The sequence below is a fragment of the Aspergillus undulatus genome (genome assembly GCF_047715775.1).
Source record: "Aspergillus undulatus strain CBS 261.88 unplaced genomic scaffold BDV17scaffold_66, whole genome shotgun sequence".
Taxonomy (NCBI): domain Eukaryota; kingdom Fungi; phylum Ascomycota; class Eurotiomycetes; order Eurotiales; family Aspergillaceae; genus Aspergillus; species Aspergillus undulatus.
In genome coordinates this window covers 1-27,429 of record NW_027396670.1, presented here as the reverse complement: position 1 = coordinate 27,429, position 27,429 = coordinate 1, and the positions used below count along the sequence as shown (strand labels likewise).

General features: G+C 51.3%; 10 protein-coding genes across 10 annotated transcripts; 5 read left to right on the top strand and 5 right to left on the bottom strand.

The window, feature by feature from the left end:
• Positions 1-58: 58 nt before the first annotated feature.
• Positions 59-1,192, top strand: BDV17DRAFT_295294 (lipase family protein; the record flags this gene model as incomplete). Its single annotated transcript, XM_073763037.1, has 4 exons — positions 59-143; positions 476-786; positions 853-1,131; positions 1,181-1,192. 4 exons carry the CDS (start codon positions 59-61, stop codon positions 1,190-1,192), a joined length of 687 nt encoding a protein of 228 aa, XP_073611361.1.
• Positions 1,083-2,913, top strand: BDV17DRAFT_274209 (aldehyde dehydrogenase). The gene has a single exon (XM_073759101.1). The coding sequence runs from the start codon at positions 1,367-1,369 to the stop codon at positions 2,858-2,860; it is 1,494 nt and encodes a 497-aa protein (XP_073611360.1). The 5' UTR covers positions 1,083-1,366; the 3' UTR covers positions 2,861-2,913.
• A 1,762-nt stretch (positions 2,914-4,675) lies between these two features.
• BDV17DRAFT_300926 (polysaccharide lyase family 1 protein) lies at positions 4,676-5,986 on the bottom strand (the record flags this gene model as incomplete). Its single annotated transcript, XM_073764149.1, has 4 exons — positions 4,676-5,368; positions 5,419-5,544; positions 5,596-5,739; positions 5,793-5,986. 4 exons carry the CDS (start codon positions 5,984-5,986, stop codon positions 4,705-4,707), a joined length of 1,128 nt encoding a protein of 375 aa, XP_073611359.1. The 3' UTR covers positions 4,676-4,704.
• A 2,541-nt stretch (positions 5,987-8,527) lies between these two features.
• On the top strand, positions 8,528-10,236 carry BDV17DRAFT_284589 (sugar transporter; the record flags this gene model as incomplete). The annotated part of the gene is made up of 6 exons (XM_073760558.1): positions 8,528-8,642; positions 8,750-8,826; positions 8,879-9,004; positions 9,044-9,276; positions 9,322-10,145; positions 10,190-10,236. 6 exons carry the CDS (start codon positions 8,528-8,530, stop codon positions 10,234-10,236), a joined length of 1,422 nt encoding a protein of 473 aa, XP_073611358.1.
• Positions 10,237-12,012: 1,776 nt separating this feature from the next.
• Positions 12,013-13,633, top strand: BDV17DRAFT_274203 (uncharacterized protein). Its single transcript, XM_073759100.1, has one exon. It carries the CDS (start codon positions 12,741-12,743, stop codon positions 13,365-13,367), a length of 627 nt encoding a protein of 208 aa, XP_073611357.1. The 5' UTR covers positions 12,013-12,740; the 3' UTR covers positions 13,368-13,633.
• A 70-nt stretch (positions 13,634-13,703) lies between these two features.
• Positions 13,704-14,197, bottom strand: BDV17DRAFT_208428 (uncharacterized protein). Its single transcript, XM_073755377.1, has one exon. It carries the CDS (start codon positions 14,064-14,066, stop codon positions 13,752-13,754), a length of 315 nt encoding a protein of 104 aa, XP_073611356.1. The 5' UTR covers positions 14,067-14,197; the 3' UTR covers positions 13,704-13,751.
• Positions 14,198-14,555: 358 nt separating this feature from the next.
• Positions 14,556-16,240, top strand: BDV17DRAFT_208422 (putative G-patch domain protein). The gene is made up of 2 exons (XM_073755376.1): positions 14,556-14,792; positions 14,840-16,240. The coding sequence occupies exons 1-2, from the start codon at positions 14,723-14,725 to the stop codon at positions 16,189-16,191; spliced, it is 1,422 nt and encodes a 473-aa protein (XP_073611355.1). The 5' UTR covers positions 14,556-14,722; the 3' UTR covers positions 16,192-16,240.
• A 56-nt stretch (positions 16,241-16,296) lies between these two features.
• BDV17DRAFT_284587 (uncharacterized protein) lies at positions 16,297-22,061 on the bottom strand (the record flags this gene model as incomplete). The annotated part of the gene is made up of 7 exons (XM_073760557.1): positions 16,297-16,949; positions 17,285-17,318; positions 17,425-18,108; positions 18,153-18,293; positions 18,339-18,669; positions 19,689-21,957; positions 22,016-22,061. The coding sequence occupies 7 exons, from the start codon at positions 22,059-22,061 to the stop codon at positions 16,297-16,299; spliced, it is 4,158 nt and encodes a 1,385-aa protein (XP_073611354.1).
• A 720-nt stretch (positions 22,062-22,781) lies between these two features.
• On the bottom strand, positions 22,782-25,475 carry BDV17DRAFT_300924 (glycoside hydrolase family 55 protein; the record flags this gene model as incomplete). Its single annotated transcript, XM_073764148.1, has 6 exons — positions 22,782-23,543; positions 23,592-24,065; positions 24,114-24,479; positions 24,535-24,956; positions 25,005-25,279; positions 25,333-25,475. 6 exons carry the CDS (start codon positions 25,473-25,475, stop codon positions 22,782-22,784), a joined length of 2,442 nt encoding a protein of 813 aa, XP_073611353.1.
• A 204-nt stretch (positions 25,476-25,679) lies between these two features.
• BDV17DRAFT_274187 (uncharacterized protein) lies at positions 25,680-26,927 on the bottom strand. Its single transcript, XM_073759099.1, has 2 exons — positions 26,294-26,927; positions 25,680-26,239 (listed from the first exon to the last, which is right to left on the bottom strand). The coding sequence occupies exons 1-2, from the start codon at positions 26,479-26,481 to the stop codon at positions 26,182-26,184; spliced, it is 246 nt and encodes an 81-aa protein (XP_073611352.1). The 5' UTR covers positions 26,482-26,927; the 3' UTR covers positions 25,680-26,181.
• Positions 26,928-27,429: the final 502 nt, after the last annotated feature.

Here is a 27,429-nt window from a genome sequence, read left to right as displayed (position 1 = left end):
CTCCTCATCGTCTGCCCAGAGCTCCTCGTCAACCTCCATCCTTCCATCCCGCCTCATAATGCGTCTCCTCCCTCTCATCCTCCTCGGCATGGTCCTTCCCCCTGCAGCCCTGGGCATCGTCCTCCCAGAGCGCCCTCCCAGAGGTACGTCCGTCTGTCTGTCAACCTCACTTTCCACTCCAACAATCAGCACCAACAGGAATCTCCGCCTCCCTCCTGACGAACCTCACCCTTCTCTCGCAATAATCCGCCGCCTCAGGCTGCACCGCAAACTCCAATTCCACAGCCATCGGATCCCCCGTCTACTGTGATGATGAATACTGCTCGCTCGTCAACGAGTCGGATACCGAGATTCTCTATGGATTTTCCGGGTATGGAATCACTGCAGCCACTCCCTCCCTATTCTTCTTTCCATATCAATGATACTGATACCATCTGATTTATGTCCAATCGTATAAACCTCGGCGACACAACAGGGTACATCGCAGCCGACCACACGCACCACCTCCTCCTCATCTCCTTCCGAAACACCGAAACACGTGGAAACCTCCTCATAGATATCAGCATGGTGCAAGTCGACGCGTCGACCGCTTGTCCTGCGTGCCGCGCACACATGGGGTTCTGGATCGCGGCAGACGCTGCGAGGCGCGTTCTTGCGGGCTCTGTTCGAGATTTCATGGGCAGGTATCCGGGGTATAGGCTTGTGATAACGGGGCATAGTCTCGGTGGCGCGATTGCGACGCTGCATGCGGCATTTTGGAGAAGTCGGGGTGTTGAGACGGATCTAGTGAGTTTTTATTTCTTTTGCTTCCTCCGAGTGGGCTTGGGCTCATGGCTAATGATGAGCTACAAGTATACCTTCGGCGCTCCCTCCGTCGGAAACTACGCCTTTGCAGCATTCATCTCAGATGACTGGCGCGGCCTGGGATCGAATTACCGCGTCACCCATCTAGACGATATCGTTCCAAAGATGCTATATCGAATGTCTCGGGAGCCAGTCATTGGCCTGCTCATGCCGGAGTATAGCCAGTCGTCGCCGGAGTACTGGATTACGTCGGTTACTGGGGAGAGAGTTTCGAGGAGGGATGTCAGCGTCATCGAGGGGGTTAATAGTGAAACGGGTAGTTTGGGGGTTAGTAGGGAAATTTTAGGGACCATATGTCGTACTTTGGGAGTATTAGTGTTTGTGGTAATGCTGGTTTATGGTGATGCTGGGTCTTATCTCCAGTTGGAGAAGGGGTCCGTCATTCTTATCTTGATGCGGGGTTGCCTTATCTTCTTAACTGCCAGCAAGGGTTCGTGTTTTCTCTCTTCACATTCACAGCTACTACTGAAGACCTCAATTGCATCAAACCAAATCAATCAAGATGTCAATCCCACACATCTCAAACTGGATAGATGGGCAATACACCCCTCCCTCCGCAGCAACAATCCCCGTCCTAAACCCCGCAACCGAAACCCCCCTCGCAACAATCAACACCACCTCAGCCGAAGATATAGACTCTATAATAAGCACCTCATGGCAAACCTTCAACTCCGGGAAATGGTCCGCTCTCGACTCCAGCGAACGATTCGCCGTCCTAACAAAAGCCTCAACCCTCCTCCGCACCCACATAACCGACTTCATATCCCTCGAGACAGCCCAAACAGGCCGGCCCATCCGCGAGATGCGCGCACAGCTATCTCGCGTCCCCGAATGGCTCGAGTACTTTGCTTCTCTGGCGCGCACACACGAAGGACGAGTCACGCCGTTCAAGGGACCAGTACTGAACACGCTTACCCGCGTCCCGCTCGGCGTCGTCGTCCTTATAACGCCCTACAACCACCCGTTGCTTATAGCCATGAAGAAAATAGCGGCTGCGCTGGCGGCGGGGAATATAGTTGTTGTGAAACCGTCTGAGCTTGCGCCGTTGTCTGTTCTTAAGCTCGGCAAGCTGTTCAAGGAGGCTGGGCTGCCGGATGGTGTATTACAGATTGTATCCGGGTACGGCGCTGAAACGGGGAAATATCTCTGTGAGCATCCGCGGATCTCCAAGATCGATCTGACCGGTGGGTTTGGCACGTATCGGGCTATTGCGCCCGTCGCGGCGATGAATATGGTTCCCGTGACTGCGGAGCTCGGTGGCAAGGCGCCGGTTTGTTTGTTCCCAAGTGTGGATGTGGATGTTGCTGTGAAGGCCGCTCTATTCGCGGGGTTTATTGCGAGTGGGCAGACGTGCGTTACTGGGAGCCGGCTGCTGGTTCACGAGGATATCTACGAGGCGTTCAAGGAGTTATTAGATAAACGAGTTCGCGCGTTGAGGGTCGGCGATCCAATGGATGAAAAGACACAGATTGGATCTGTGATTTCTGCTGCTGCCGTGGAGCGCTGTCGGGCATTCGTTGAACGGGCCACGGGCGAGGGCGGGAAGATCCTCTGCGGCGGAGGAAGAACTACTATCAACGCCGAAGGAAAGGGCTTCTTCTTCGAACCGACTATCATCGAAACACACTCTACCTCCGACCTAGCACGCAACGAAGTCTTCGGCCCCGTAATCGCACTGATCAAATGCTCTTCCGAAGACGAGATCGTTCGTATCGCAAACGGGACATCGTACGCGCTTGGCGCGTCGGTGTGGACGAATGACTTTACGCAGGCGCATCGCGTTGCGGGGAGGATCGAGGCGGGAATCGTCTGGATTAATGGGCATCATCTGAATGATCCGTCGTCGCCTTGGGGTGGGTTTAAGGAGAGTGGATTGGGGAAGGAGAATGGAGTTGAGGCGTATGAGAGCTATACGAAGGTTAAGAGTATGGTTGTAAACTATGGAGTTGCGCCGGTTTGGTTTGATGAAGAGGTGGCGGGGGCGAGGTATGGTTGATGGGCGTAGTCTGACAGATAATCAAAGATGCCTTGCGTCACGGCATATCTATAACTTTCTTCCATGAGAATACGTTTTCAGGGACTCCGGCGGTAGAATGCCAATAAGCTATTCAACTCAACAACAGGGATCTTGCGAATGAAGCATTTCAGGACCATGATTTCCCAAGGGGTGTATAGGTTTGATGGTGATGGCATGTTTGGTAACTCGGCTGCAGCTGCGCTGAAAACAACTGCCATCACCAAAGTAAGGGGGCTTTTTCTACTGTCCATTGTGTAGAGAACATCGGTCATGCTTCTTTGAAATGTTCTGATATGCTCGGGCAAACGATACAGAAAATCATCATTGGAAAAGCCAGGCAAGATCATTCCCAGAGTCCATTTGCCCTACACTAAGGACATCGCCTCTGCAAAATTCGCATACACCGTGATCGTCTAAAGTTTATCCTATCTTCTTGCTGACAATATCTGCAAGTGTGTCTGGCCTCGTCATTGATCACAATATCTTCATTCCTCACTCCCACTAAAGGTGGCCGGTTCGTCATTTGGATATCAGGGTCGCCAGCGGTTGTCGTAAAAGGATGTGACAATAAGGCTATCTTGTGCAAGCTATAACCGGATCTAGTAGAGAACAAGCGCACAGCATACCCAAATTAAGACTATAGTTCAGCACCACATGCACCTAGACTCTAAAGATGGCTAATTAGGACCGCAGGACAAAATGGAATTGATAATATCTGCTTTCCGTGCTCGGTTGAAGCTGGTCTATCTCTACCCGGGATCCTTATAAGATCCTCACGTATGCAGGGAGATTTTCTAAGCAAAAAAGTAGTTAGAATAGTCCCAATAACAGTACGATAATAATCTGGTAAGGCTACTTTCAGTAGGACCTAAGTATCCAGCTGGATGGTTACAATAGAGGAGTACTGAGGTTTTCAGGTGGAATCTGCTATTGTTAGGGTTAGATTGGCGCAGGAGATCCGCTGCACTAGATGGCGATTTCATCTTATCAGGATACAGCTGAGGCACCCCCCAAATTTTAGTCAGATAACCCGTCAAAGATGATTAATATGCTGAGACTCAAAAATGTTATCCTCATGTGTGTGTACATAGCTCATTCGAGCTACCGGCAGAGCTCATATGAGACTCATGTGGGAAGCGATGGATGTGTGTCTCATTGGGTGGCCGGTAGGCCGCCTATCTAGTTAAGATAACTAGCTTACTAATATATGACTAAGCAAGGTCAAGCCCCTAGGGGCAGGCGGTACCGAAGGGCAGTATGCCCCGACAAATGCTGACAAACTGGCTTCGCAGTCACGTGGAGTGGGTAGGGGGTCATCTCACCCCTTGCAAAAGGTGACCTGACCTGTGTACTCGATCTATAAAGATCAGTTTCCATGCTCATCGCTCATTCCTCGTCCAAGTACGGTCTATAAGGCTAGGTTAAATAAAGATGCCAGGCGAGCGCGGACATGGAGGGAAGAAAGAAAACTTTGATTCGAGAGATAACAAATATTATTCGCGGGTTCAGTTGTTTACTCCGGCTGGGAAGAGATCCCATGGTATTAGAAGATGAGTTAGACGAGGATACATATAAGAAGCGGGCTGAGGTAGGCAAGCCTAACGGAAGCATATCGGCTGAGTTCTATTTGGTCTATGGTCTAATCAATTATGCTATTAACACACAGGGTAGGCAAAGCCCGCCTAACAAACGAACGGAACAATTATCAAGACACTCTTCAAAAAGCCGAGTTGAATCTCAGCTCGACACTAAACTCAGCTCATGAGCATTAGCATGGAAACTCGCACCTCTCTCCTCCCCATCTTGCAGCTTGCGGTTTACATTTACAGCTTCCCCTGTCCCGCATTGCTAGGGACGCTCTGCGCAACACTGTAAGCATCCGCACTAGCAATATTCTTGCCGTTGAAGTTCACCAGGAATCCCTCATCCGCCTGGCTGAAGGTACCCGAGCTGCCAAAGGCGTTGATCTCGCAAGTGTGGCCGAGGTAGGAAGAGCAAACCGCATTCGTGTTCGTATCCGGCGACGTAAACAGGGACCCGCTGTTGGTATCCACAATAGTATCAATGTTCTGGAAGACATTCCCCTCGGCAAGCACCGACGAGCCGGACGCAATCTCAAAGGCGTGACCCGTCGAGTCGTACCAGTAGTTGTTGACCGCGTGCAGGAGCGTGTTGCCGCCGACCTTGGGGCTGCGCCCGCTGAAGTGGTAGATGTAGTTGCCCTTTAGCGTGACCATGTCGTTGGAGCCGTCGAGGTACAGGCCCCAGTAGTGGTAGCCGTCGCAGGTGGCGGAGTAGTCGGTGACACCGTTGAAGTAGTTGTTGGAGATTGTCACGCGGTTGCTGGCGTCGGTGCCGAGGACGATGTGCTGGCGGCCGATGCGGGCGGTCGTGACGTGGTCGATCCAGACGAGGTCGACGTTGTTGAGGGTGATGGCGTCGCCGCCCCAGACGTACTGGGGGTTGATGTCGGTGATGGCGATGTTTCTGGCTTGATTAGTATGATGAACTAGGACGGAGAAGTAAAGGGGGCTTACTGGACGATAACGTTCTGTGCGCCGTTGACGATGCGGATACCCTTGCCCTTAATCACACCGGCCGTGCCTTGGCCGATCAAACTCTTGTTGGAGGTAACAGTAATGCCCAGCATACCGGCGGTATTGCTGTACGTCCGTTAGCAGGGGTTATAGGGAATAAAGGGTCTGCGAGCTCACTAGGTGATAGTAGTCTTGGGAGCATCAGGCTGGTAGTTGTCACACCAGCCATCCTTGTTGATGGCGAGCTGGCAGCCGGACGCAGTGCCCCAGGGCGAACATCCAGTGGTGGTGGTGGTGCCCTCAGAGTTGGTGAAGTCGAAGCTATCACAGTTAGCCTCACTTGATCAAGAGCTAAGTTTTTTTGGTGGACATACGTCTTGGTCAAGACAATGACACGGGGCTCGTCGTCTCCCAGGTAAGAGACAAGCTCATCGGTGGTGGAAGGGTAGACGGGAGTAGCGCTTCCACCACCAGTCACGCCCTTGGCAAAACCCTCAGCAGCTCCGGTGACACCGGTAGCGGTGGCAGTGGTTGCTGCGGCCAGCAGAGCAAGCGCGGAAAACCTCATTTTGAGTCGAGCCGATTATATTGACAGTGAGTGACAAAGTTGAGGATGAGACTGTCTTCTACATCTCTTCCGTTGCAGGGATGGCGGCCGTCCTTTGTAGTCGAGCTTCACACCATGCAATTTTCTAGAACATTGTCTTAGCCGAGGGTGTCTCATTTGTGGCGTTCGCGGATTGTACAGCTGCTTTGTATAGATTAATTAAAGCCTCTGGTTCCACGGCACCTACTCCTGCTTTGGGCTTAGACCATCACCCTTAATTACATGTTTACCCACTGGGCTGGAGGAACAGTGGATCGGTGGATCAGGAACAGACAGTCAAGAGCTTCTGCTGTCACGGCCAACCCCCTGCCAGCAAACCCAAAAGACGCAGGAAAGCTTGTAAACATCGTCATCCGAGAACTCTAATTGCGTGCTGTCTTCCCATAGTCATCTCTCTCGCGCCCGTGATCAAGGCCGTTCTATCCAAAATCCACCAGAGTAAAAGTGGGACCCGATATCGCTCGCTAACCCAGAGAGTGTCTATACCTGGAGCGCGGGAATAAAGCAACAAATTTATCAGCCCACGTGCAATATATTGTGAATATACGGTGGACACGTTAAATATTCTGAGGGATTATTATCCTCCAGGAGTTCAAAGCCTGTACCTGATGGTCCTGTCTTGCCATCTAGAATAGATGTGGTGTTCGCAGATCATACTATGGACAATCATCGATCATCCTAACCTTCTGATACTGCTAAAGATGTTGATCAACATGATCGACTAGATCTCCAGTTCTACACAGTGCTTATCTCTGTCAAGCAAGGTGAATGCCGCCCTGCCCCTGGCACACTCTCCAGAATCCACGCCTCTCCCCTTGTTACTTTATTATAGATTTATTATAGATTAACTTTGGCTGCCAAGGATTTCTGAGACGCCTGATGCGCAATTTAGAGAAGAGTCTCGGGTATTTCTCGGCGCTTGATATCACTTCTTTTGCCCGGTACAGTCTGGATACATTGGGGTCCTTAATATCTGGCATAAAATAATACCCTCTAATCTTTTGTTCTCGTTCTATTCGAAGAGGCACGACTTTTCTCAGTCCCTAAATCATGGATAGAAAAAGTGTCTTTCTCTTTCCCGGGGTAATATTAGTTTTTAAGGATGCTAAAGAAGTATACAAAGCTTGGTAATATATAATAGTGCATATATAGAGAACTGACTAGAACTGCAGTTTCAGTCCGTGTTTCAAATATCTCATGCTAGGTGAGGCAAACTGCAGAAGAATTATAGTTTTTTTTATGTGAACAGGATTCATTATGGTGATGTTAGTGCACTCAACCCCCTACTGCCCACCTCACGAGTACTCACGCCACAAGCTCACCATTCACACCCAGGTTGCAGGACAGGGTGGCATGGCTCACATACTAGAGAAAGAAGCTGGAGGAGGATAATGGTCCCGGTCTTCGCGCCTGTATTTGTTCGATAGGTTTCGGCTCTCAGAACCAGCTGAGTCACTCACTCGCCAGAGAACTTCAGTACCGGTACTACCGGTCAACCTGCAGATCCAGTTATCAAGGATCGTGGCTCGTCGGCCGATGGCGGAGGGCAACTGAACTAAGCTTTTTAGGGCGCGCGCCCAAGACACTAAGAAACTGTGCAGCTTGGGAAGTTGAGCCGTCGAAAAAACACTATTTCACAAATGCTTACATCTTTTCGTTTTATGACTTCGATCTGAGATGGCTAGATTCGTTCTATACAAGGTTCTAATGATCCTCAAGGGTACAGTAGGAGGCCCGACCAGCCAGCCCTAGTTGCCCTAATTCGAAACAAGCAATCTGTTCCGAGCCCCATCTAGCTCGGATTTATGCCATGACTCCAATGTCAATGATGGGAGCATCTCCGCGGTACCAGACAGCGAAAGCAACAATTTGAGTGGCTCATAATGCTTCTCGGCGGGGAATATCGATGCGCTGCCATCTGTCATTGAATGACCCTTCCCAGGTCTATCTGCGCACGAGTTAGTGTCCCCTGAACCGAACCGACAAGTCGAATCATGCAATAGAGGCCAGCGCCTTATCTGATCCAACGAGGAGCTGTCATTCGCTGTCTGATCTGGTGAGCCCACATAACACTGCCTTGTTGGAGGCATCTCCGCTATCTGTGTGATTTGTAGTTCCGATTATCCATGGCTTAGTGAACACATTCGTAGGGGCAACTCCGAGGAGGAAGAAAATGCTCCTCTGCAAGGGTGGGATAAAGATATTGTCGACCTTTGGTGACCGCTAGGAATCCGCTTCAACGCCGAACTTACTATTAGTCAGCGTCCACTCGGTCATATATCGTATCATTCTACTTCCTATTTTAGTTAGTTAGCTTACCCCTATTTCTTCTGTATATAGTGTAGCTTCGCTGCTAGATTCAATGGATCAGACCTTCATACTTTGGGTGGTGAGATACCGATGATTACAGACGCCGCGGACTCTGACAGATATATATCCCTCCGTTGCTACCTCGATTCCTTTCTTTCCCTCACCCACAGCATCTTTCCGTGCTTTGCAACCATGGCCAGGGGATACCCCGAACCAGCAACTGAAGAGATCTCTTCAGAGAGAAACGTAGAGGCTCAAAGTACGTTCGCAACCTCGACACTTGCGCCAGACCTTGAGAAGGCCCTGGGTCCCAAGTCAGCTCCAATCGAAGCGCAGCACAAATCCATCTATGGCTCCGCTATTGAAACCTCCTGCTCGCGGTCTTTGAAACAAAAACACAGCTTCTGAATGAAGCGTTGCTTGGTATCGGCATGGGCCGTTATCAATGGTTTCTGTTCCTTATCACCAGCGTTGGATGGTTCCTCGACAGCGTAAGTAAACAAATTCCCGACTCTGCAACTGCCAGAGCTAATGTCTCCGCAGTTCTGGATAACGTCCTTTGTGGTCATCAACCCCGCTGCATCAGAAGAGACTATGTTTTTCTTCTCTGGGGACAAATCGGCTCACCTACCCGTCAGCCTGTTCGTTGGCTTGACGGCCGGTGCAGCCGTGTGGCCGTGGATGTCAGACACCCTAGGCCGAAAATAGATCTTCACGAGTACAATTGTGCTCATGGGTATGGGCGGGTTAGTAGGAGCCGGCATGCCTTCATTCACTGGGCTCTGCGTTGTCGGCTGCGTCGTCGGCTTCGCAATTGGAGGAAACCAGCTTATTGATGGGATCATCCTGATGGAATTTCTTCCAGCTTCGCATCAATTCTTAATTGCCATGCAAGGATTGTTTTGGGAACTGGGCCAAGTGGTATCTTATGCCATTGGATGGTAAGTCACCTTGCACACCGACTCGACCGCGACTAACATAGCTAGGGCATTCATTGCTGGATACACATGCGGGACTGGTCCAGACTCGGTCAGCACAGAGCAAGCCCTAGGCCATGGTAAGCGCGATGGCTCGGGAAGTAGTTCTTGCCACTATGTGTCGAACAAAGGCTGGCGCTATGTCTGGTGGACTTTTGGCTGCATCACCATCTTTCTCTATCTATGCCGCTTCTTCTTCCCTCTGCGAGAGACACCGAAGCATCTCCTTGCGCGCCGTCACGATGCCGAGGCCACTCAGATTATCAGGGATATCGCCGCTCATAACAAGCGCCAAACATGGCTCACCGAGGCATCGTTTGCTCGCGTTGATTCCACAACTGACATTGCCGAGGCCCATCCGCAATCACAAACTCAAGCTCTTATCACGTCTCTCGGTCCAATCGGTTTCCCTGTCCTGCTCCTCCTCTGGATCATCACCGGGTTGACATTCATCCTGCACAAAACCTACATCAGCAACTATCTGGCGACTCATGGAGTGCCAGCAGTAACCCCGGAAAGCGTGGCAACCGACCACCTTTTCAGTCAATATCTGTATACTGCAGTCTGCACAATCCCCGGTCCCATAACCGCCGCTCTACTCATCGAAGTCAAGGGCCTCGGCCGAAAACGCACGGGGGCACTAATCGCCCTTCTGACCGGCCTCTTCATGTTCCTAGCTACTCTGTCGCGGTCCGAGAATGCGGCGCTTGCATTCAACTGCATTCTTTCATTTCTCGAGCTTGCTAGCCTTGCTGTTCTCACCACTTATACGCTTGAGGTATTCCCATCGCCGGTGCGTGGATTGGGGCTCGCTGTTATGGGATTCTCCTGGGGTCTGTTTGGTTCTGTGGCGCGACTTGGATTGTTATGGTGGGAGCGTGGTTGGCTCTTCCTGTGGAAACGCGTGGTCGGGCTGCGGCATAAAGTAACGGGACAGTGTAGCTCAGATGGTCGAAATTGTTTCTTGTTAGGCACCCAGAAAGTAGGTAGAGATAGAGAGACCAATGATGGATATGTTAAACTGCTCCGCGTGAGAGCAACGACGCCACGTAATCTCCTACCTCCTTCTTCATCGAAGGCCATCAAACTCCCGGGCAGCTCTTCAACCTGAACAAATCCTTCAGCCTGCCCAGTCCCTTGGAATCCAGCACCTTGCAACCATCAATAATTTCCCGTCAGTGGCCAGCCTCGTGATCATCCGTTGTACGTGTCTCGTATTGCACTTCGAGGATGGCGTCGATCAGAGCCAGAAATCCTCGACCCTGGACGGAGCGGGTGATATGCAAGACAAGGCATTCAACCGAAATGCCCACCTGTCGCTATCAATCCAAATCCACTGCAGTTCCCTTCAATCACAACTGGGCAGAAAATATGGCAGATTCCTTTCTGAGTGGAAAGACTTCTGATGAACGAATCCATTTGAATCCGCGGACCAAAATTGTGATAGGGCCGGATGAAGATAAGCACAAGCAGGGGCTTACCATTAACAAACGATACCGAGCCAACATCGGCCTCATATAGCAGCAATTTGCATGTAGCTTGAAGCTCCCAGGAACATGCAAATCCCATGACATCGGGGAAGGATACGAAGTCATCTTTGGTGGCCGGTATAATTTCAACATAGGTTTGACGAAAAAGTACAAGAGAATGCCTGCAGGCACCCGCAAGTCGATGCTTGTCGCATACTGTACAAGTCCGGCGGCCAAACTTCTCCCGATCTTGAGGATGCGAGTGGGATTGGAAGTGAGCCCATGTACCGGAAACAGTCGGCGAGTCAGTTTGTGGGATGTCATTCGATTATCAAGAGCCAGACAGGTTTAAGTCGGTTCCGGGTATACCCAGTCATTTTGTGACCACACTGCTGGGAGCATAGAATGCATCAGTACATGCTGGGCTCGAGAAAACCGCGGCGCACTTAATGAAATCATGGATACTACGGGCGATTAAGTGTTCAAAGAGGCTGCTGCGCGTCGAGAAGTCACCAACACTATCCTTGCTCTTGAGCACGCTGGTGCCGATCATGAAGGATAATTGCACGCATTTTGGCCTTTCTGGGAATGCCCCCATATTTGCCGCACCAGTTCAAGCACGGAGACACGAAAGACACAACTGGTTACGCATGATCGAAGACACGCCCGACTCTTCAACTTTCGCCGTCCTCAGTCAACGATGTCTCGGCATGGCGTCTCCTGTCGCTAGGGCCTTCGTCAGTAGTTGTGAGCGGCCAATGAACCAGCCATTACCCACAGCTCCAAGCACTCATGTATTCATTGAAGACCCAAACGGGAAAATGAAGCGTGAGATAGCAGTCGGCGATCATTTTCAGATCGGCCAGACAAGACTCGAGGCTGTCGGGGCGCAGTTTGGTGATCTGCAACTGCTACTGGCGACAGTGAAAAGAAGTCGTCTACCAAATTTGTTCTCCAATTGCATTAAGGTTCAGGCACACGTTCACAGGGATAACCCTGTCAGTCATTGTCTGTTGATGATATCATAATAGCTGCAAACGGTGTCAAGTCAAGTTGCTCTTTGACAAGATGAAACAGTGAAAAGGCAACGATGCCCGCATGAGATGTGGATATGTTACACATGCTCTTCATTAACTCGGCATGCACCTTTATCTCCTTCATTGCCCCATGCGGGGCCAAAACAATGAATTAGGGTTACACATCTGCCAGGCCAGGTCACTCACCAGTTCTGTGAGTGAATGTGCAAGGAAACAAACCTGGAGGCCCTTCTAGAGCTAAATTTGATATGCCCTATTACTTGGACAGATTCACTGGGAGAAAAACCGTGCAGGGCTGATTGGGTCCATAGCTTTGCAATTCATGGATAACAAGGAGCAGGTGATCCAGCTCACCCACTCTGGTGTCTACTTCACTCAGGACGTCTTCACCTGCACCATCATCTATGCGCCAACCTCAATTCTAGCCTCAGTATGCTCCAACCCTTGCCGACTATGAAAGGATGGGCCCTCCCACCGTCCTTCTCATTTTCCAACAGCAACAACTTCCCGCCCATCCTTCTCTACCTCTACCACCTCATCTCACTTCACCTCGCTTCCAAAGCCTCCTTGTCGGACCATCCTACCACCTCCACGATGAAGCCCATCGCGCCTCTCCTCCTTTTGCTCGTGTCTCTGACCGTGGCCCAGAACTCGTCTCCCGGCTATGATGGCGATTATTCTGTCGAGACTATTGGTGAGTTACCCACGCCCTTCCTATCGTCAGCCTTGCGACAAGCCTAACATGACTTTTGCTTAGACTATCTCAGCTCTGAGGTGGGCGTTAATCCCTTTGAGGCCGGCATGTGCACCATGGACAAGCAATGTCCCAAAGGCGACGTCTGCTTCCGATTCTTCTGCATGAAGGACCACCCTTCGCTTTACCCCAAGACCTTGTGCCGTGATAAGAGTCAATGCAAGAAGAATGAGCTCTGCTTCACTCACTCTTGCGTCAAAGACCCCCACCCCGAACCCACCTGTACCGGTGACGCAAAATACTGCATCGCCCCTGAGACTACCGCTGAGGCTTCTCCCAACGGTGATTCAAAGTGCAAGACAAACGCAGATTGCGGCAAAGGTGGAAAATGCCTCTCAGGGCTGTGCCTCGCATCTGACAAGCGTCGCCTTACTCGCCGTTCTTTGCTCACTGAGGACGACAAGCTCAAGGCCCGTGCTCCCCAGGGGCTCCTTTGCCACAGCAATGAGGAGTGCCCTGAGCCAGGCCAGGAGGGAGGGTTCTGCAATCATGGCATTTGTGTGGCTGACCCTCCTCGTAAAGGCAGCCTTCGCAATGTCGTCGAATCCCGGAGTCCTCAGCTCGTTTGCCATAGTGATGAGCAATGCTCGGAGCCCGACTCGCCTGGTTATTGCTACAATGGTATCTGTGTTGCTGAACCTCCCAAGGCCACATTCGTCAAGGAGTAAACCTGACGGCTTTGGTGTTTCCTTGTTCCCTGGTACCCGGCCATGTCCAGAGCCGCGGTTAGGGCTCGGTGCGAGCTGCTTGCGGCTCAATCAGCTTGAATGTGGATTCAGATGGCTGGACCCGTGATGTACCAGCTTTTCTTTTCTCTAACCTTTTCCTAGCAAAATTTGATGTTGCGTTCCGATATTTTTTTCCTTGATGGCGTAGCTGACCTTCCCCCTCGAATTTCGGACATGTCCGCACCTCATAGCAAACCGAATGTAAAGCATATTGAGAATAGGCCTAATAGTAGGCAAATGATGTGTTATCCATAGAGCAGCGGACACTGAATCACTCTTTCAGGGTTTCGTCTCGAGTGACACGAGTGCACATAGTTGAAAGGCTCATTGAGGTTGATCGAAGGCGGTGTAGGTGATTCTGCCGAAAGAGCTTCTCTGCGGCCTGCAGCTTCATTGATCATCCTTTTCCTTACTTTCTTCCTCTTTCATCCTATGCTCAATGATCATTTCATCATGTCTCATCTCCGACCTGAAGACAGTAGGTACTCTTCCGGTCCACTTTCCCGACCTTATTCTCGCAGAGACGACAAAGATGGCCGCATGTACGACGACCACTCTCCACCCCGATCTCGGTCACCTGGCGGTACTCTCCCCGCATGACAAATCCAGCTTGCGAGATCGAAAACTCACACTCCACATACAGACCCGTCACGCAGCGCCCCTCGAGGTCCAGCGGCTGACCGAAAACGCGACTACTCCCGAGACCACTCCGACACCAGATCCCGCTACCGAAGCCGAGACCGCGATGACTTCCGACGGCGATCATCCCGATCACCACCCCGACGCCCACGACACGGCTACCGCGACCGTGATCGCGAGGACTACCGCTCGCGAAGCCGAAGCCGAAGCCGAAGTTACAGTCACAGTCGGAGTCGGAGTCGCAGCCCGCGCCGCGGTCGACCGCAGTACAGGCAGGAAAGCAGAGAAGTCATGATGGATGGGTTACCGGTGGATATGGCGGAAGAAGACGTTGGCAACTCTGCCCCATTTGGTTACGGTTTATACGTATTTCCTGGCATGAGCTGAGATGTGTCGATGGGTGAAACAGATTTCGAAAGAATTGAAAGAATTCTACCATATTGATGGTTTGGAGGATGTGCGCGTTATTCGGGATCGGCGGACGAGTGGGTGCTTGTGCTCTTCTTGAGAGAGAGAGAGAGAGAGTTGCTGATGTATTCATGCCAGAACTGTCTCGCCAGTTGGGCTTCCTTCGGTTCAGAAGTCTTAGCCGCTCCCGCGCCTTTGTCGAACGAAATTTCCCCACAATATACCTCTGCGGACCGAGCGCGCAGGATGACCGTGGTACCAAGGTGCGCATTGCGTATAGTCGGGAAAGAGAAGACCGCGTCAAGGCTAGGGCTGAAGGGGACTGGACCTGCATGATGGTGAGTGATAAGGATTCTATGCGGCGTGCAAGGACTAATGAGCCAGTGTTCTATTGTCAATTATTCCACTCGACACAAATGTTTCCGATGTCAAGCCCCACGACCAGGTATGTCTTAGCCTCAAAGTGGATACCTCAGTGCCTAACCTAAGCAGATGCTGGTCCGGCAGGCCCTCCAGGGATTGCAGCACCAAGAGTCGAAAACCATGGCGATAATGATGCTGCCCCCGAGAATCAACCCTCCCAGTTCCTGCTCTTCCGAGGGCTAGAGACTTCCGTGACCGAAGAGCTCCTGGCCAAAGGCGTCGCTAAACTCTATCGCCCAAACTCAGAAGGTACATCAGGAAACCAGAAAAAGGGGGCCAAGGTGGCGTCAACGACTGGCGACTCTAACCTCGGGGCTCGTGATGGCTCGATACGGCGTGTTTTGCTGGTTCGTGATCGCAAGAGCAACGAGAGTTGGCGATACGGATTTGCAGAGTTTGCTACGATTCAGGATGCCCAAGCGGCTATTTTACGGCTCCACTCGTTTGAGAAATTTACCATTTCATCTAGACCGGTAATGGTCAGCTACATCCACGCAGGCGTCTTTGTGCCGGTCATGAACCCGACTGCGAGCACTGAGAAGTTCACCTTCAGCCCGCTCAGCAATCCAGCCATGAAGCTCATGTACTGGGACGAGGACGCATACGCGAGCGAGCTTACGGTATCAACAGAAGAAACCCAGCAGGCGCCAAAATCCGAGAAACCTGCAGGACTGTCGGAAACCAAATCGAAAGAACCGGAGAAAGCAAAAAAGCGAAAAGCCGATGCTGCATCCAGCGCCTCCGGGACAAAGAAGATGGCCATGCCATCCCATCTTCAATTCTGGAGCAACCGCCACGCAGAATTACACGGAATCAAAAAGGACGCCGACGACAAAACCGACCAAAACTCCGACGCAGCCGCTCCGCCCCGGCAGTCCTACGCCGACCCAAACCGTAACTGCTGCTATCTCTGCATGCGCCAATTCAAAACAACCGCCGAAGTCAACCGCCACGAACGCCTCAGCCAGCTCCACCGCGGCAACCTACAGAAAGACCAACTAGTCACAAAGGCCACGAACAAGCTCATAAAGCACGGTATCATCCCACAACCGCCCGAATACCGTGACCGCGCGCGCGAGCGCCGACAGGCATTCGGTCGCTCTTCCAAGAATACAACCACCAAGTCGGCTCCAGCGCCTGAGCGCGAGCCGTCTCCGCAACCGGAGACAACGTCAAAGGGTGCCTCTCTACTCAGCAAGATGGGTTGGTCTGCGGGGACTGGACTCGGCGCGCAGGGTACGGGCATGACAGCGCCTATAACGACAGAAGCCTACGCGCAGGGTGTCGGGTTAGGCGCGCAAGGCGGGAAACTCGGCGAAGCCAGCGAGGAAGCGGCGCGCAATACTCGCGGGCGATACGAAGAGTTCTTGGAGAAGACGAGGCAAACGGCGCGAGACCGGTACGAGCAAATGGGAAAGTGAAGTAAATCGAAGTGAAGAGTGTATAATAACCAGCCAAATATGGCTATGGTATCGCAATCAATATCTTACAATATCCCAATCATCATAAAGTATCCCCGAAACCACTCACGTAGACTTCTTCTCTTCCGTAGGCTCATTCAAGTCCACCAACTTTTCCCCCTCAATCCTCTTCCCCAAATACTTCCCCACCCAAGCCTCAACCTCCCTCTCCATCTCCTGATCCGTCTCCGTAAGCGGCTTAGCCCCCTCCGCCATGCGCTTCCTCACATAAGACCTCATATCATCCAGCCCATTAATCCCCATCGCCCAAAGCACGCCCCCGCTACTCATCATCCCGAAACTGAGCACGTTGATCGTGGCGAGGTGTAGAGCCTCGAAGGCTTCGAACCCACCATTTACTTCGGGTTTGTGGTATGTTGAGGACGTGTAGTAGGGCGGGATTGAGGCGCGGTGACGTCTTATCAGGGCGCGGCGGGTTGTGAGGAGGGAGAAGACGAAGAATAGGGCGCCGCCGAAGAAGAGCTTTTTGTTTGTTTGGGGGGTCCAGAGTTTGGGGAGATCGTCGGAGGTTTCTTGAGGAGTTGTTGTTGTTGGCGTTGTGCTTGGCGAGGGGGGCGTCTCTTGTGTTTGTGTCTGTGTTTGCGTTGGTGTCTGTGTCTGTGGTGTTGAGGATGGTATGGATTTGGAGTCGGACTCGGAGGATTGAGGTGTTGAACTTGCGCGAAACCAGGAGAGAACCATCGTGACTGTATTAATGTCTATTTTCCTCTCTGAGATAGAATTGTCTCCGTTTTCCTGTCTTTGACTGGGTTGCCTCTATTCTGTCTCCCGTATCGGCGCAGAGCGAGAGCGGAGGGACCGAGGGACTCAGATCGGTCGGATTCGAGAGTAGGAGCGGACAGTAGACTATTAACACAAAAATAAGCTGAATTGGTAAACCAATGTTGCGCAATGGAATACAGGATTCGAACTTAATCCGGGATAATATTCAGGAACAAGTTGACGAGCTGACGGGGGTACTTTTGGATGCGGAGATTTAGGTCACGTGGGTGTGACACGGAGATAGTTCCACTCGACGGAATTAACGACGCACCAGAAGGTTCCTTCCCTATAAACTCCGTGCGGTGCTCCATCGTAAATCAGATAAATTAATTAGTTATATACAGTCGCTGAAATATTACATTATCGTTGTGGTATAAACCCAGATGTATATATATGCTGGACCCGCCGTACCTGCCCTCTCGCCCACTCCAACATATCCTCAGGCAAGTTTTCCACTGAACAAAGACTGTCTAGAGAAGTTCTAATGAGCCATCCATTGATGAATGGCGCTGTCTTTTGAGGTGTTTGGCTTTCCGCCGAAGGATACTCGACTCGTTTGTCCGTGATCTGCATTGACCCTGTCTGGCTTCCCAGGTAGAATGGCACACTGGCGCAAATGTCTGAGGTCAGAGAGCGCGTGGTTTCTGCCGTCGACTCGACCTCGTCCGTGGGCTTGGACAATAAGCACAGACAGCGAGATATGATATTCTGGACCGTGAGCCTGAAAATACGATAATAGTTCCATGTCTCGGCAACCCAAAGGTCAGCGTAACAGTCGCACCGGCCTTGATACGACCCCGCGTCCCGGACGGACTGAGGAAAGAATGTAGCTGGTACAGGGTCCCAACGCTTAGGCAGGGAGTGACTCCAAGCGATGAACTGCTCGTCGATAGACCGAGCTTCGGAAAGAATGGACTCGACTTCGTCCAGGTCCACAATTTCTGCAGAGAATTCCGACCAGCGCTCCCGCAATTTCACCAACGCGGTTGAAATTGTCATTAGTCGCGACGAGGCCGACTCAGGTATTACTGGAGAAAGCGGCCATGTCTCAGGAGCTCGAACTGGCAGAGAGGGGCCACGGACGGCGGAGTGTATCTAACAAGTTAATTAAGAACAAGATAAGGTGGTTCGGGTCTTACAATTTCTCCTTGAATCGCATTCGTTAGAGTATCAGATAAAGGGGAGGCTCGTCGTTCAGGGCTACAGCTATTTAGAAAAGCAATTGCACCCCGCAGGTGATGCTTCGGCGAGGGCTTGTTCTCTTTGATAGAGAGAAATTCCTGCACCGTTAGTACAAATACATGTCAGATAGTGGACGGACTCACCTCAAAAAGGTAAAGCAGCATCAGCGTCATCAATATTCTATCATAATCTTGCTCAATATCGCCTTGTAATGCTTGCCGGGTACGAGCAAGCGCTTTGCCAAAGAACTGCTGCGCAGACTGAAGTAAATTCTCCTGGCGTGTCCAGGCGGCCACTCCGAAGAAAGCCACTGCGAGCGCACTCATACGCAGATGCGAATCGGAAGGAGCAGACCCGTATAGCTGAGGAAGAAATTCCATAGAGCCAGGCCGAATCAGGGGGTCTCTTGGGGTATAGAGATACGAATTGAAGAACAGTGCCGTCACGGTGTCTTCCATGGGCAGATACAGACCACTAGGGACCTGCGGCGACACCACGGCATCCGCCGGAGGAGAGTACCATGGGAGAGGGAAATGTTCAGAGCTCGTGGACCCCGGGCTTGTCGATTCTGACGCCGTGTTCCCGCTCCTCCTGTTGAATGCTCTCTGAGGTCGCAACACGACATCCAGAGGGTGCGGATACCCCGGACACACCCGGCCTGAGCGAACACAGGCATTACAGTGAGGTCGCGCTTCGTCACACTAGACAGTCTGATTAGCCAAGATCTATGGGCGAAAGCGGAGAGATCACTTTGATGCGTCTGGAGCGGCATGTCTGGCAGCCGGTGCTGGGTCTTCCGGGGTAGACCATCCTCGAAGTGTCCGCGAATAGATTGTAAGAGAGAAATTAGTGGGCCTAGCACCATATGGTCAATTTCTCTGTACAAACTTTGGTTTGAAGAAGAAAAGAATGACTCGTAACTCCTATGGAGACAGGAGCCTAACGGTCACGTGATTCACGTGCAGAGGCCGAAACGTGATCTTAGCAGCCCTAATATATTGCACAGCCTCAAAAGGAGCTGAACAGACACGGGCAAAGGAATTTATATTTGATTATCGATCATGGAATTGATTCTTGAAGGAGCGATGTAGCTAGAATATTAGACATGGAACTAGATGGTCATAGAGTTGCGCGATGGAGCGCCAGGACGAATCGATGAGTAAATTATGAGTAGATAAACAGGGTAGAAGTCTTTCGGATTAGAGTAACGCCATGCTATGCTAAATACTAGATGACACGGCTCAGAGGCCACAAACAAAATGGAATCGCAACTAGCTTCATAAACATACGATCATTATTATCATGCTCATTTCATAAAAGCAGAACTATGATTTTGCAGTCATGCCTGAGATTCGTCGTTCGTAGTTGATGTATTAGGACGTCATTTCATCGTTCCGGTCGTAATGAGCATATCAGCCCGGCCTGGCCGGCGGAATCGATCAATGCCCAGGTGCTCCATGCCGTCACGTCCGATGTAAATACCAAAGCCGTACTTGGGATAATCGGTATCGCCCGGCGGAGTAATAACTAGGCGCGTGACAAGGTCGGTCTTGCTGCGTGGCTCCCGTAACAGCTTATCTGAAAGCAGAGGGCTCTGGTAGAGGAAACTCATCTGATCAGCTAGGGTGCTGATGTCGTGGGGTAGGTAGCGACGGTGCCCGGGCCAGATGGCCAGGAAAGACGCCATGTACACGGCGCAGAACACTACCATGGCGTAGAAGGCAGGCATGACAGAGGCAATCTTGATCTCGTTGCTGGAGTAGGTGAGTGCGATGAACACACCCCCGGCTAGGATCGGAATCGCGCAAGAGACGACACTCATGAAAGAGATCCAAGCCACCTTGTAATGCTTGTTGACGATTGCCGTAATGGTGACCTGGAAAGGGAGAAGGGACTGATATGTCAGCAAGAGGCTTTGTTCCGCAGAAGCTCCCTCCGGTGAGGACAACATCGCGTACGGTTGCAGAGCGCGGAAGAAGACGTCGATATGATGCCAAGCAAGGAATAGAAGGTTCCCAATCAACGCCGGAATGAAACTGTACACAAAGTTGGAAGCCGAAAATGCACTTGACGTCGGTCGAGTCGACAAACGTGGGGGAAATCCTTCCTCGACACCATCGTGAACAAAGCTGACAACAACAAATGCGATCCACAACGCGCAAATAACAACTGTCCACACGATAACGGCGGTCCTGCGGAGGAACCATGGAGCCCAACGATAGCGAATACTCGGCGAATATACGTCGGACTCGCCGGTACTTTGTTTCTCGGTGTCGAATGATACCTTCGATAGGTGCTCTCGGCGGTTCTTCGGTAAATGCAACGAGGGGTTTCCAACAGCGGCACCGTTTTCTCCAATTCCATAGAAGATTTCCGGGTTTCGTCCTTGAGATAACTTCCAATACCCCAGTCGAAGTATTCTCGGATTCAATGTTTCACCAACGACGGTGGCAGTCTCCGTATATTCAAAGTCGGGCAGCACGTTGGACCGCTGGATAAGTATGATCAAATCGGCAACACAAACCGGATCCCACATTAATCCCGACCATGTGCGGAAGAATCGAAACATTAAAGAGATTAACCCCACCACAAGCAGAGCGTACACCGCGATCAGTGTCCACCCAACAGCTGTTACTGTAGCCCAACGCCAAACTCCTTCGCCGTCTATAACAAACCACTTGGCCTGGAAGAGGCAGCTCAGCAAGGGCACCGCAATGAAGTTAGAAAGCCAAATCGTGAATAACGAGATCCCCACCAATGCTTCGCCATGCCTGAGATGTGACAAATCCGGAAGTAAAAAGTTCTTCGGTACAATCGGTAGACCTTGCAAGACCTTTTTGTACGGACCCTCGGACGCCATGATCGCAAAAGGCATGACGCGATAAACCGCAGCTTGAATGACGAAGGTCATAATAGAGACAGCAATGCCTAGGATCTGTGGCAGGAACTGCACCACAAAGTATCGGGAGTCGCCTCTTCCATTGTATCCCCAGATCCCTTCGTGATTTTGTGACCAAACATTGCTGAAGGCAATGCCAGCGATCATCAGTAGCACACAGATTATTGCGATAGCAAGCGCCCACGGCCGAAGCACAACAGGCACGAAATCTAGCGGTGGATAGATCAGGTTTCCTTCCGGTGGCTCGACTGCAACAAATGCCTCGGGATCAACTGAAGTTTGAGGATCTCTCTCCGGCGGTTGCTGAGGCGGAGCAGGCGTCACGGCGCGGACAAAGTGGCCCAAACTGCCATCCCAAACCAGAGGCTCAAGAGGAGATGATTCACTGTCACTGTCGCTCGACCTTCTTGGAGGCTCGTCGTCTCGATGCGTAAGTTGGTTGATGGCGAAGCGAATGTACGGCGAATCATCCATTCCCGGCGTCGGCTCTCGCCCCGCATAGCTGTCTCTCACAGGTTGTCCGCCAGCGCCGTCCATTGATAAGCCGAGATGCGCATTCCTATCTTCTGTTGACTGTGTTGTGCTGTCAATCTGCGTCACGAAGGTCTCCCGCTGCTCGGGCTGTCTAGCGGGACTGTGTTCTACTCTCGGTACGGGGGGCGCGGAAAGCAGCGTTCGAGAGACGGTGGGGGAGGAATTCCGCGATACAGGGTGCGAGTTGGGCGTTGCATATCGCATTACAGTTGTTCGGCTACCGCCGCTCGCTGACCGTGAAGTGTTTGTCCGGCTAGAGAGTGAATAATAGTCGTCCGAAGCGGCAGCGGACTGCTGCGACTCGGTGCGAAACAGCTGTGGCCTGCTTGCTGCGGGGTTTTTAGTATATACCTATAGAGCTCGGTGTTAGTAATATAAAGTACTTACAGCTGACGGTTCTCAAGCTCACGTTCCCGGCGGCCGGAGCAAGCATGGCGGCGGGGTTGGCCGAAGAATGTATGCGAAGCTCACTTGCAGCAATCGAGATACATTACCAGAATGCACGTTGTGATTCTGATGGCGAAGAACCAAAGAAAGAAAGGTTCAATTGTCAATTGAATGGAGAATCCAGGGACAAGAGGCGAAGGTATCGTCGCTGGTCGCGAAAGCGAAAAAGGTTGGCTTATGGGTCGTTTGCCAGCCCCCTCCAAGCCCAGCCACCGACATACGAGCCCGACATGGAATGAGGCAGATGAGTCTAGAGCCAAGATTTATATCACTTGGTCATTATTGATTGGAGATAGGCCTGACGGCAATTGAGGTGCGATGACGTTGTTGGTCGGGTTGCGCTATCGTTGGGAGTTGGTTCTTGAGTGTTGCGTTGGCAGCTGTTGGCCGAGGCAAGGAGACAAGACAAAGCCAACGTTGCGGGCCCAAGCCAACAGTTACCACTATTCAAGCGTTCAATGGCACTCTCTATGCTATATAGGCTTTTGATACCATTTTTGTTTTTGCTTGCCGACAGACCATATAATTAGTTACGATGGACCTTCGTACTATGTACTGCCCACCCGATCTATACCAAAGGCTGCGTGGTCTATCAACGACAACCCCCATGCTCGTCCTTTTTCAATGTTTCCAACTGCTTATATTATTATTAGAAAATGAAATGCATCATGCAATGTCCACCGCTTGTTAAGAAAAACTTCTCAGATTACACGGAGTAGAGGTACGCGGCGATAACTCCTCCCCAGCCACCGGCATTCTCATCCTCCGTCGCGATAGCGTTGTTCCCCTCGAGCACCATATTGATTGTACTCTTGGTATTCGTTCCATATAGATAAACCGCCGACGAGTTCCTAATCTGAATGGCATTCTTCTGGCATTTCCCGCTCGTCGTATTGCAGTTTCCACCATTATTGAAGAACACCCAGTTGCAACCGCCATAGAGGAAGAGGCTCGAGGAAGCGTGGATCCGCTCAAAGAGCCCCATTCGACATAGGGCATCTTCCGCGGCACATTGTGAAAAGTCTGGGTCGCTCGCAACAGTATTATCTTGCCATGGTGCCGGAGCCAGCATGTTACCGGGTCCTTGCCAGTATGCCGACTCGCTCTGTTGCATCGTTGAGAAGACATTGCGCGCATTCTCAAAGTTATACTGGTAAAGCGTATGATGCTCGAAACCCGTTCCGACAAGCCAGGTACCAGCTGTCGCCTCCACGAGGAGACCCCGCCCAGTGGAAATAGTTTGGCCGTTGCGGCCGTCGAGGTCGTGATCCGCTGTCCATCCCCACATGTTTTCGATGTAGGCTGATGAAGTACTCGTAAGATGAAGAGCGGCCCAGGCTGCTTTACACTTATCCGGACCACCCGTACACTCGCTTTCAACTTTGCTGCCGACCGCGCCGCCGATTCGAATATGTGTGTTCCAGAATCCAACGTCACCAGAGGCCGAGCCAGCGATGTTTACTTCGACCTGAATTTGTTAGCTCGTATACCAAGATTTTCGAAATTGTAGACTAACGATTTTACACCCAGGGAGGATATCTCCAACCGTGAATGACATGTCGCTAACTTGCAGCACGCCAACATCACCAGGGTAACCGAACTTGACCATAGGACGAACCGCCGCCGCATCCTGAAATTTTGCACCGACGGCGCTGATGTACGAGGCATAAGGGTCACCGACAACACGCCTCCCGGCCGGGACAAAGATGGTATCCATTACCATGTATGTTCCAGCTGGGAAATAGATCACGCTGCAGTCGACGGTTTCTGCTAAAATCTCATTGATATTCTGGGTGTCATCAGTTGCTCCGTCTCCGTAGACCGGTTTGCCCTGGACATTCTTGATATTGAGGACCTGACTCGCAGAGTACTTTTGAAATGTTGGGGCCGACTTGGTGAAGTATTTGTTTCCAGACAGGAGACTCGGGGAACGCTGAGTAGTAACCATCTTATTGTTGACTCGCTGCATTTCTGCGTTTCCCGCCGCGTACTACTCAGTTAGCTGGAGTATTATATGCATATCCGAGGAGAGCCTTACCAAGTCTCCATGTACCCAGGTATCCGGAATATTCCCGCTCACGACAGCCTTCCCATCTAGACTCACAGTGGTCCCAGCATTCTGGATATTGTCTAGGACGATTGAATTCCCAGCACCGCCTGAATCGCTGGAGACCACAAAGTTGGTCAACCCAGATCCGCTGGAGTCAACCACTGTCAAGGAACCAGAGGTGCCGGTTGCATCGATACCTGTATGGCCGTTGTTGAACTGGCAGCCAAGGAAAAGAATATCAGTTCCTCCAGCGGTGACGCCAGTGTTTGTTCCGCTGAAGACGATGTTCTTGAAAACCCACTGCTGTCCACTGAGTTTCATCCCGACGTCTCCTCCAGTGAACCGCAAATCATTCTACATTCCTTCTTAGCCTTATATAGAAGTCAGGTTTATAAGAAAAATTACCTACCACGATGATGTTACTGTTGTAATCGTATTGCGTTGTCATGCCGACATGAGCTGTTGGATATTGAGGCATGTTGAACGCGACATTGTTCAGCTGAGTTGCTTGGCTGACCGTCCAGTCAAGGAGGGTCATGGGCAGCGTCGAGTTGAGGCTCGTCGAATCGAGGACGACGTTTTTGATCCCAATATAAAAGTTGATCGTGCCGCCAATGTTTGGGTCCTTCGCGTAAATCATATGGTCACCAGCAAATCCGGGTTCGGCTTTCAAAACGGGAGGGTTGGTCGGGTCTCCAACCAACACAGTCCCGACGTAGATCTGTAGCGCAGCCTTCAATGAGTATGTTCCTCCGGGTAGATAAACAATTGCCGGCTGGCCAGTCGATCCCATTGCATGAGCGTCTCGCGCGGGGCCTCCAGAAGGGCCATCTAGAACTCGTTAGTTTGTATGGTCTTCCTTCTCAAAGAGCACTGTACCTCTGATAGCGCTCTGTATGGCGGAAGATGCGTCGGATTGCCCCGTATTATCGGCACCATAGTCGGTGATCACATTTCGGAAAACTTTGTAATTTTCTTTATATCCAGGAACAAGGAACGACGACTCTCCATTGTGCTCGATTTCTTCATACCAGTACTTGGACGACGAAGGGAAAGTTGCGCAGTTTACGGTCGGTTGGTTTGGCTGATGGGTTGCGTTGTTTAGTTCGTGCCATGGTTGGGCAGCGTAGTTCTGGATTGTGAAGGGAATCCCTCTTCTCAGGTTAGCATCATGCCGTGACTGAGTCGGAGAGTGGTAGGTACTTACAAAAGACGAGGGGGAGCATAGCCCGGCGTTAGGTCGGCATCGAGCCCTGGGATAAGGTGGAATCTCCCTTCTTGAGCGGCGGCCCAAGTATTGACACAAAGCAGCAGCGCCAGAGTGCGGAGCACAGGAAGATAAGTTGCCATACTTGTGGTACAGCAGCAAGTTCCTATACTGGAGAACACATAAGAGCTCACAGCAAACAAGTCAGGGACGCTTATCGAAGGTCCCAAGAGCGGACAGGACGTCGAGGCAGGGGGGGGTAAGGAGGGATCGAGCGACAGCTATGTGTCCTTGGTTATTTATAAGGCCTAGCCAAGTCCACGAGTTTCTCGCATTCCTCAACTGGGGCCAGCATGACAATCCGAGTCAAGATCACCCTCGCGACGAATCCATGGCGGGAATCCAGAAGATTTCTGCCATCGGGTTTGAATTTCAATCGGGAAGTCGCCGCGAAAGAGATTATCTATCTATGACGAGCATCTTTCTTGTCCAGATCATGATCACTGGCCGTTTGGCTGGGAAGACGGCTTCGCATGCCAGTCAACGTTCTCTGCTGGCAACGATCTCGGGATGAGAGACGGAACATGGTCCATTGAGGTGATAAAAGAGCGGACAAATTTGTGCAGTAGGGCGTAAATATATCATTAAGAAGAAAGAAAGTACAATCCGATGGTCTCTTCTCCAGCAAGTGTTGCAGAGAATAGTGATGTGGTGGTGCAGGAACCAGGTGCCCGCCAGCATTTCAGAGATGGAAAAAACAAGAACTGCGTTCTCCCACCAAATTCTCCTCTCAAGCCCAGAACTTCAACTCCCTCCTTCCATCATCCCTCCCTTCGAATATTTCCAGGGTTAGCACCCTTTCGCTTCTTCTGAAACAGCCTTTACCCCATCGCCACGCGGTTTCACTCTAGTTCAAATGTCAGAGCCTACACTCCAGGACCATATGGAAGGGAGTTCGGACTTGCGAATATTTCCAGCGCCTCCGATGCCAAACCCGACATAGCGCTCCCGAGGAACAGCAGCCTGCGATGGAGTCTCTTTTGCTGACAGCTGATCGATCTCTCGGTGTCCGGGGAGCAAGTGATCGCGCTGGCCGTCCCCAAGACTGATGTTAGATCTCATCCAAGGTGATTTCCAAAAAGAACGCATATTGATGTACGCTGAGATGCTCTTGTGATAGCTTGGCTGACTGTAATCTTTGTAATAGGTTCCAGGTTCATCTGCTACTCCTTTGCCGCGTGCCACAAGACGATGAATTGTCCAGCCTTATAAGAGATGCTTCTCAGGAGAAAAGAAGGCGCGAGAAAAGCAAAAACGGCCTAAAAGCGAAATGATCGCTCATGGAATATTTCCTTACGCAACTCCATTTATAAAAGCGATAATGCTGCACTAGATTGTGACAGCATGGCATCGAGCCCTCTTCATATCCTACATGCTATCTGCAGCCTGGAGCGCGCTCTTTGATATCGATTGAGTCCGCGCATCTGTGGTTGCACATATTGCACGCGAACTTGGCTCCAGAGCGAAGAGTAAGGGCAGGGAATTCCTCGTGAACACGGACAAGCTCATGAGGAGAATCCTCTCTGTCAAATGATCGACGACCCTTGATCTTCCTTTGGGGTGGATGGCTGGCAGGGTACAAAGCAAATGGACAGGGTGTCGGAGCATACTGCCCTCCGGTACCGCCTGCCCCTAGGGGCTCGACCTCGCTTAGTCATATATTAGTAAGATAGTTAACGTAATCCACGGGCGAACCGCGCTTACGGGCGAACCGCGCCTTTTCACCACTCTTTAAAACTTTTCAGCTAATAACACTCTTAAATCTAAATATTTCCTTTAATATCTATCATATTTATAAAGCTACTTATTAATACAGCCTCTAATAGTATGTCCTATAGTCCTGCAGCCACTGCAGCGTGGAGGAGCACGCTGGGAAGGTAGATAAACCTGTTCTTGAACCCCCCCCTCAACTTGTGGTTCCAGCTGCTGAAGACGATCCTGACCTTCCTGTACAGTTAAAAGGGTATTATTACCTAGAGTAGTACGTCTCCTTGCTCTTTTCTTCACTTTCCGCTCGTTTTCAGCTCGTAGGACCCT

Coding starts and splice junctions, on each gene's coding strand:
- BDV17DRAFT_274209 (XM_073759101.1), top strand. CDS start 1,367: ATGTCAATCCCACACATCTCAAACTGGATAGATGGGCAATACACCCCT.
- BDV17DRAFT_274203 (XM_073759100.1), top strand. CDS start 12,741: ATGAGCTCTGCTTCACTCACTCTTGCGTCAAAGACCCCCACCCCGAAC.
- BDV17DRAFT_208428 (XM_073755377.1), bottom strand. CDS start 14,066: ATGATCGCCGTCGGAAGTCATCGCGGTCTCGGCTTCGGTAGCGGGATC.
- BDV17DRAFT_208422 (XM_073755376.1), top strand. CDS start 14,723: ATGAGCCAGTGTTCTATTGTCAATTATTCCACTCGACACAAATGTTTC. Junction 14,793..14,839: donor ATGTCAAGCCCCACGACCAG/GTATGTCTTAGC, acceptor TAACCTAAGCAG/ATGCTGGTCCGGCAGGCCCT.
- BDV17DRAFT_274187 (XM_073759099.1), bottom strand. CDS start 26,481: ATGCGTTCTTTTTGGAAATCACCTTGGATGAGATCTAACATCAGTCTT. Junction 26,240..26,293: donor GGCGCTGGAAATATTCGCAA/GTCCGAACTCCC, acceptor CATTTGAACTAG/AGTGAAACCGCGTGGCGATG.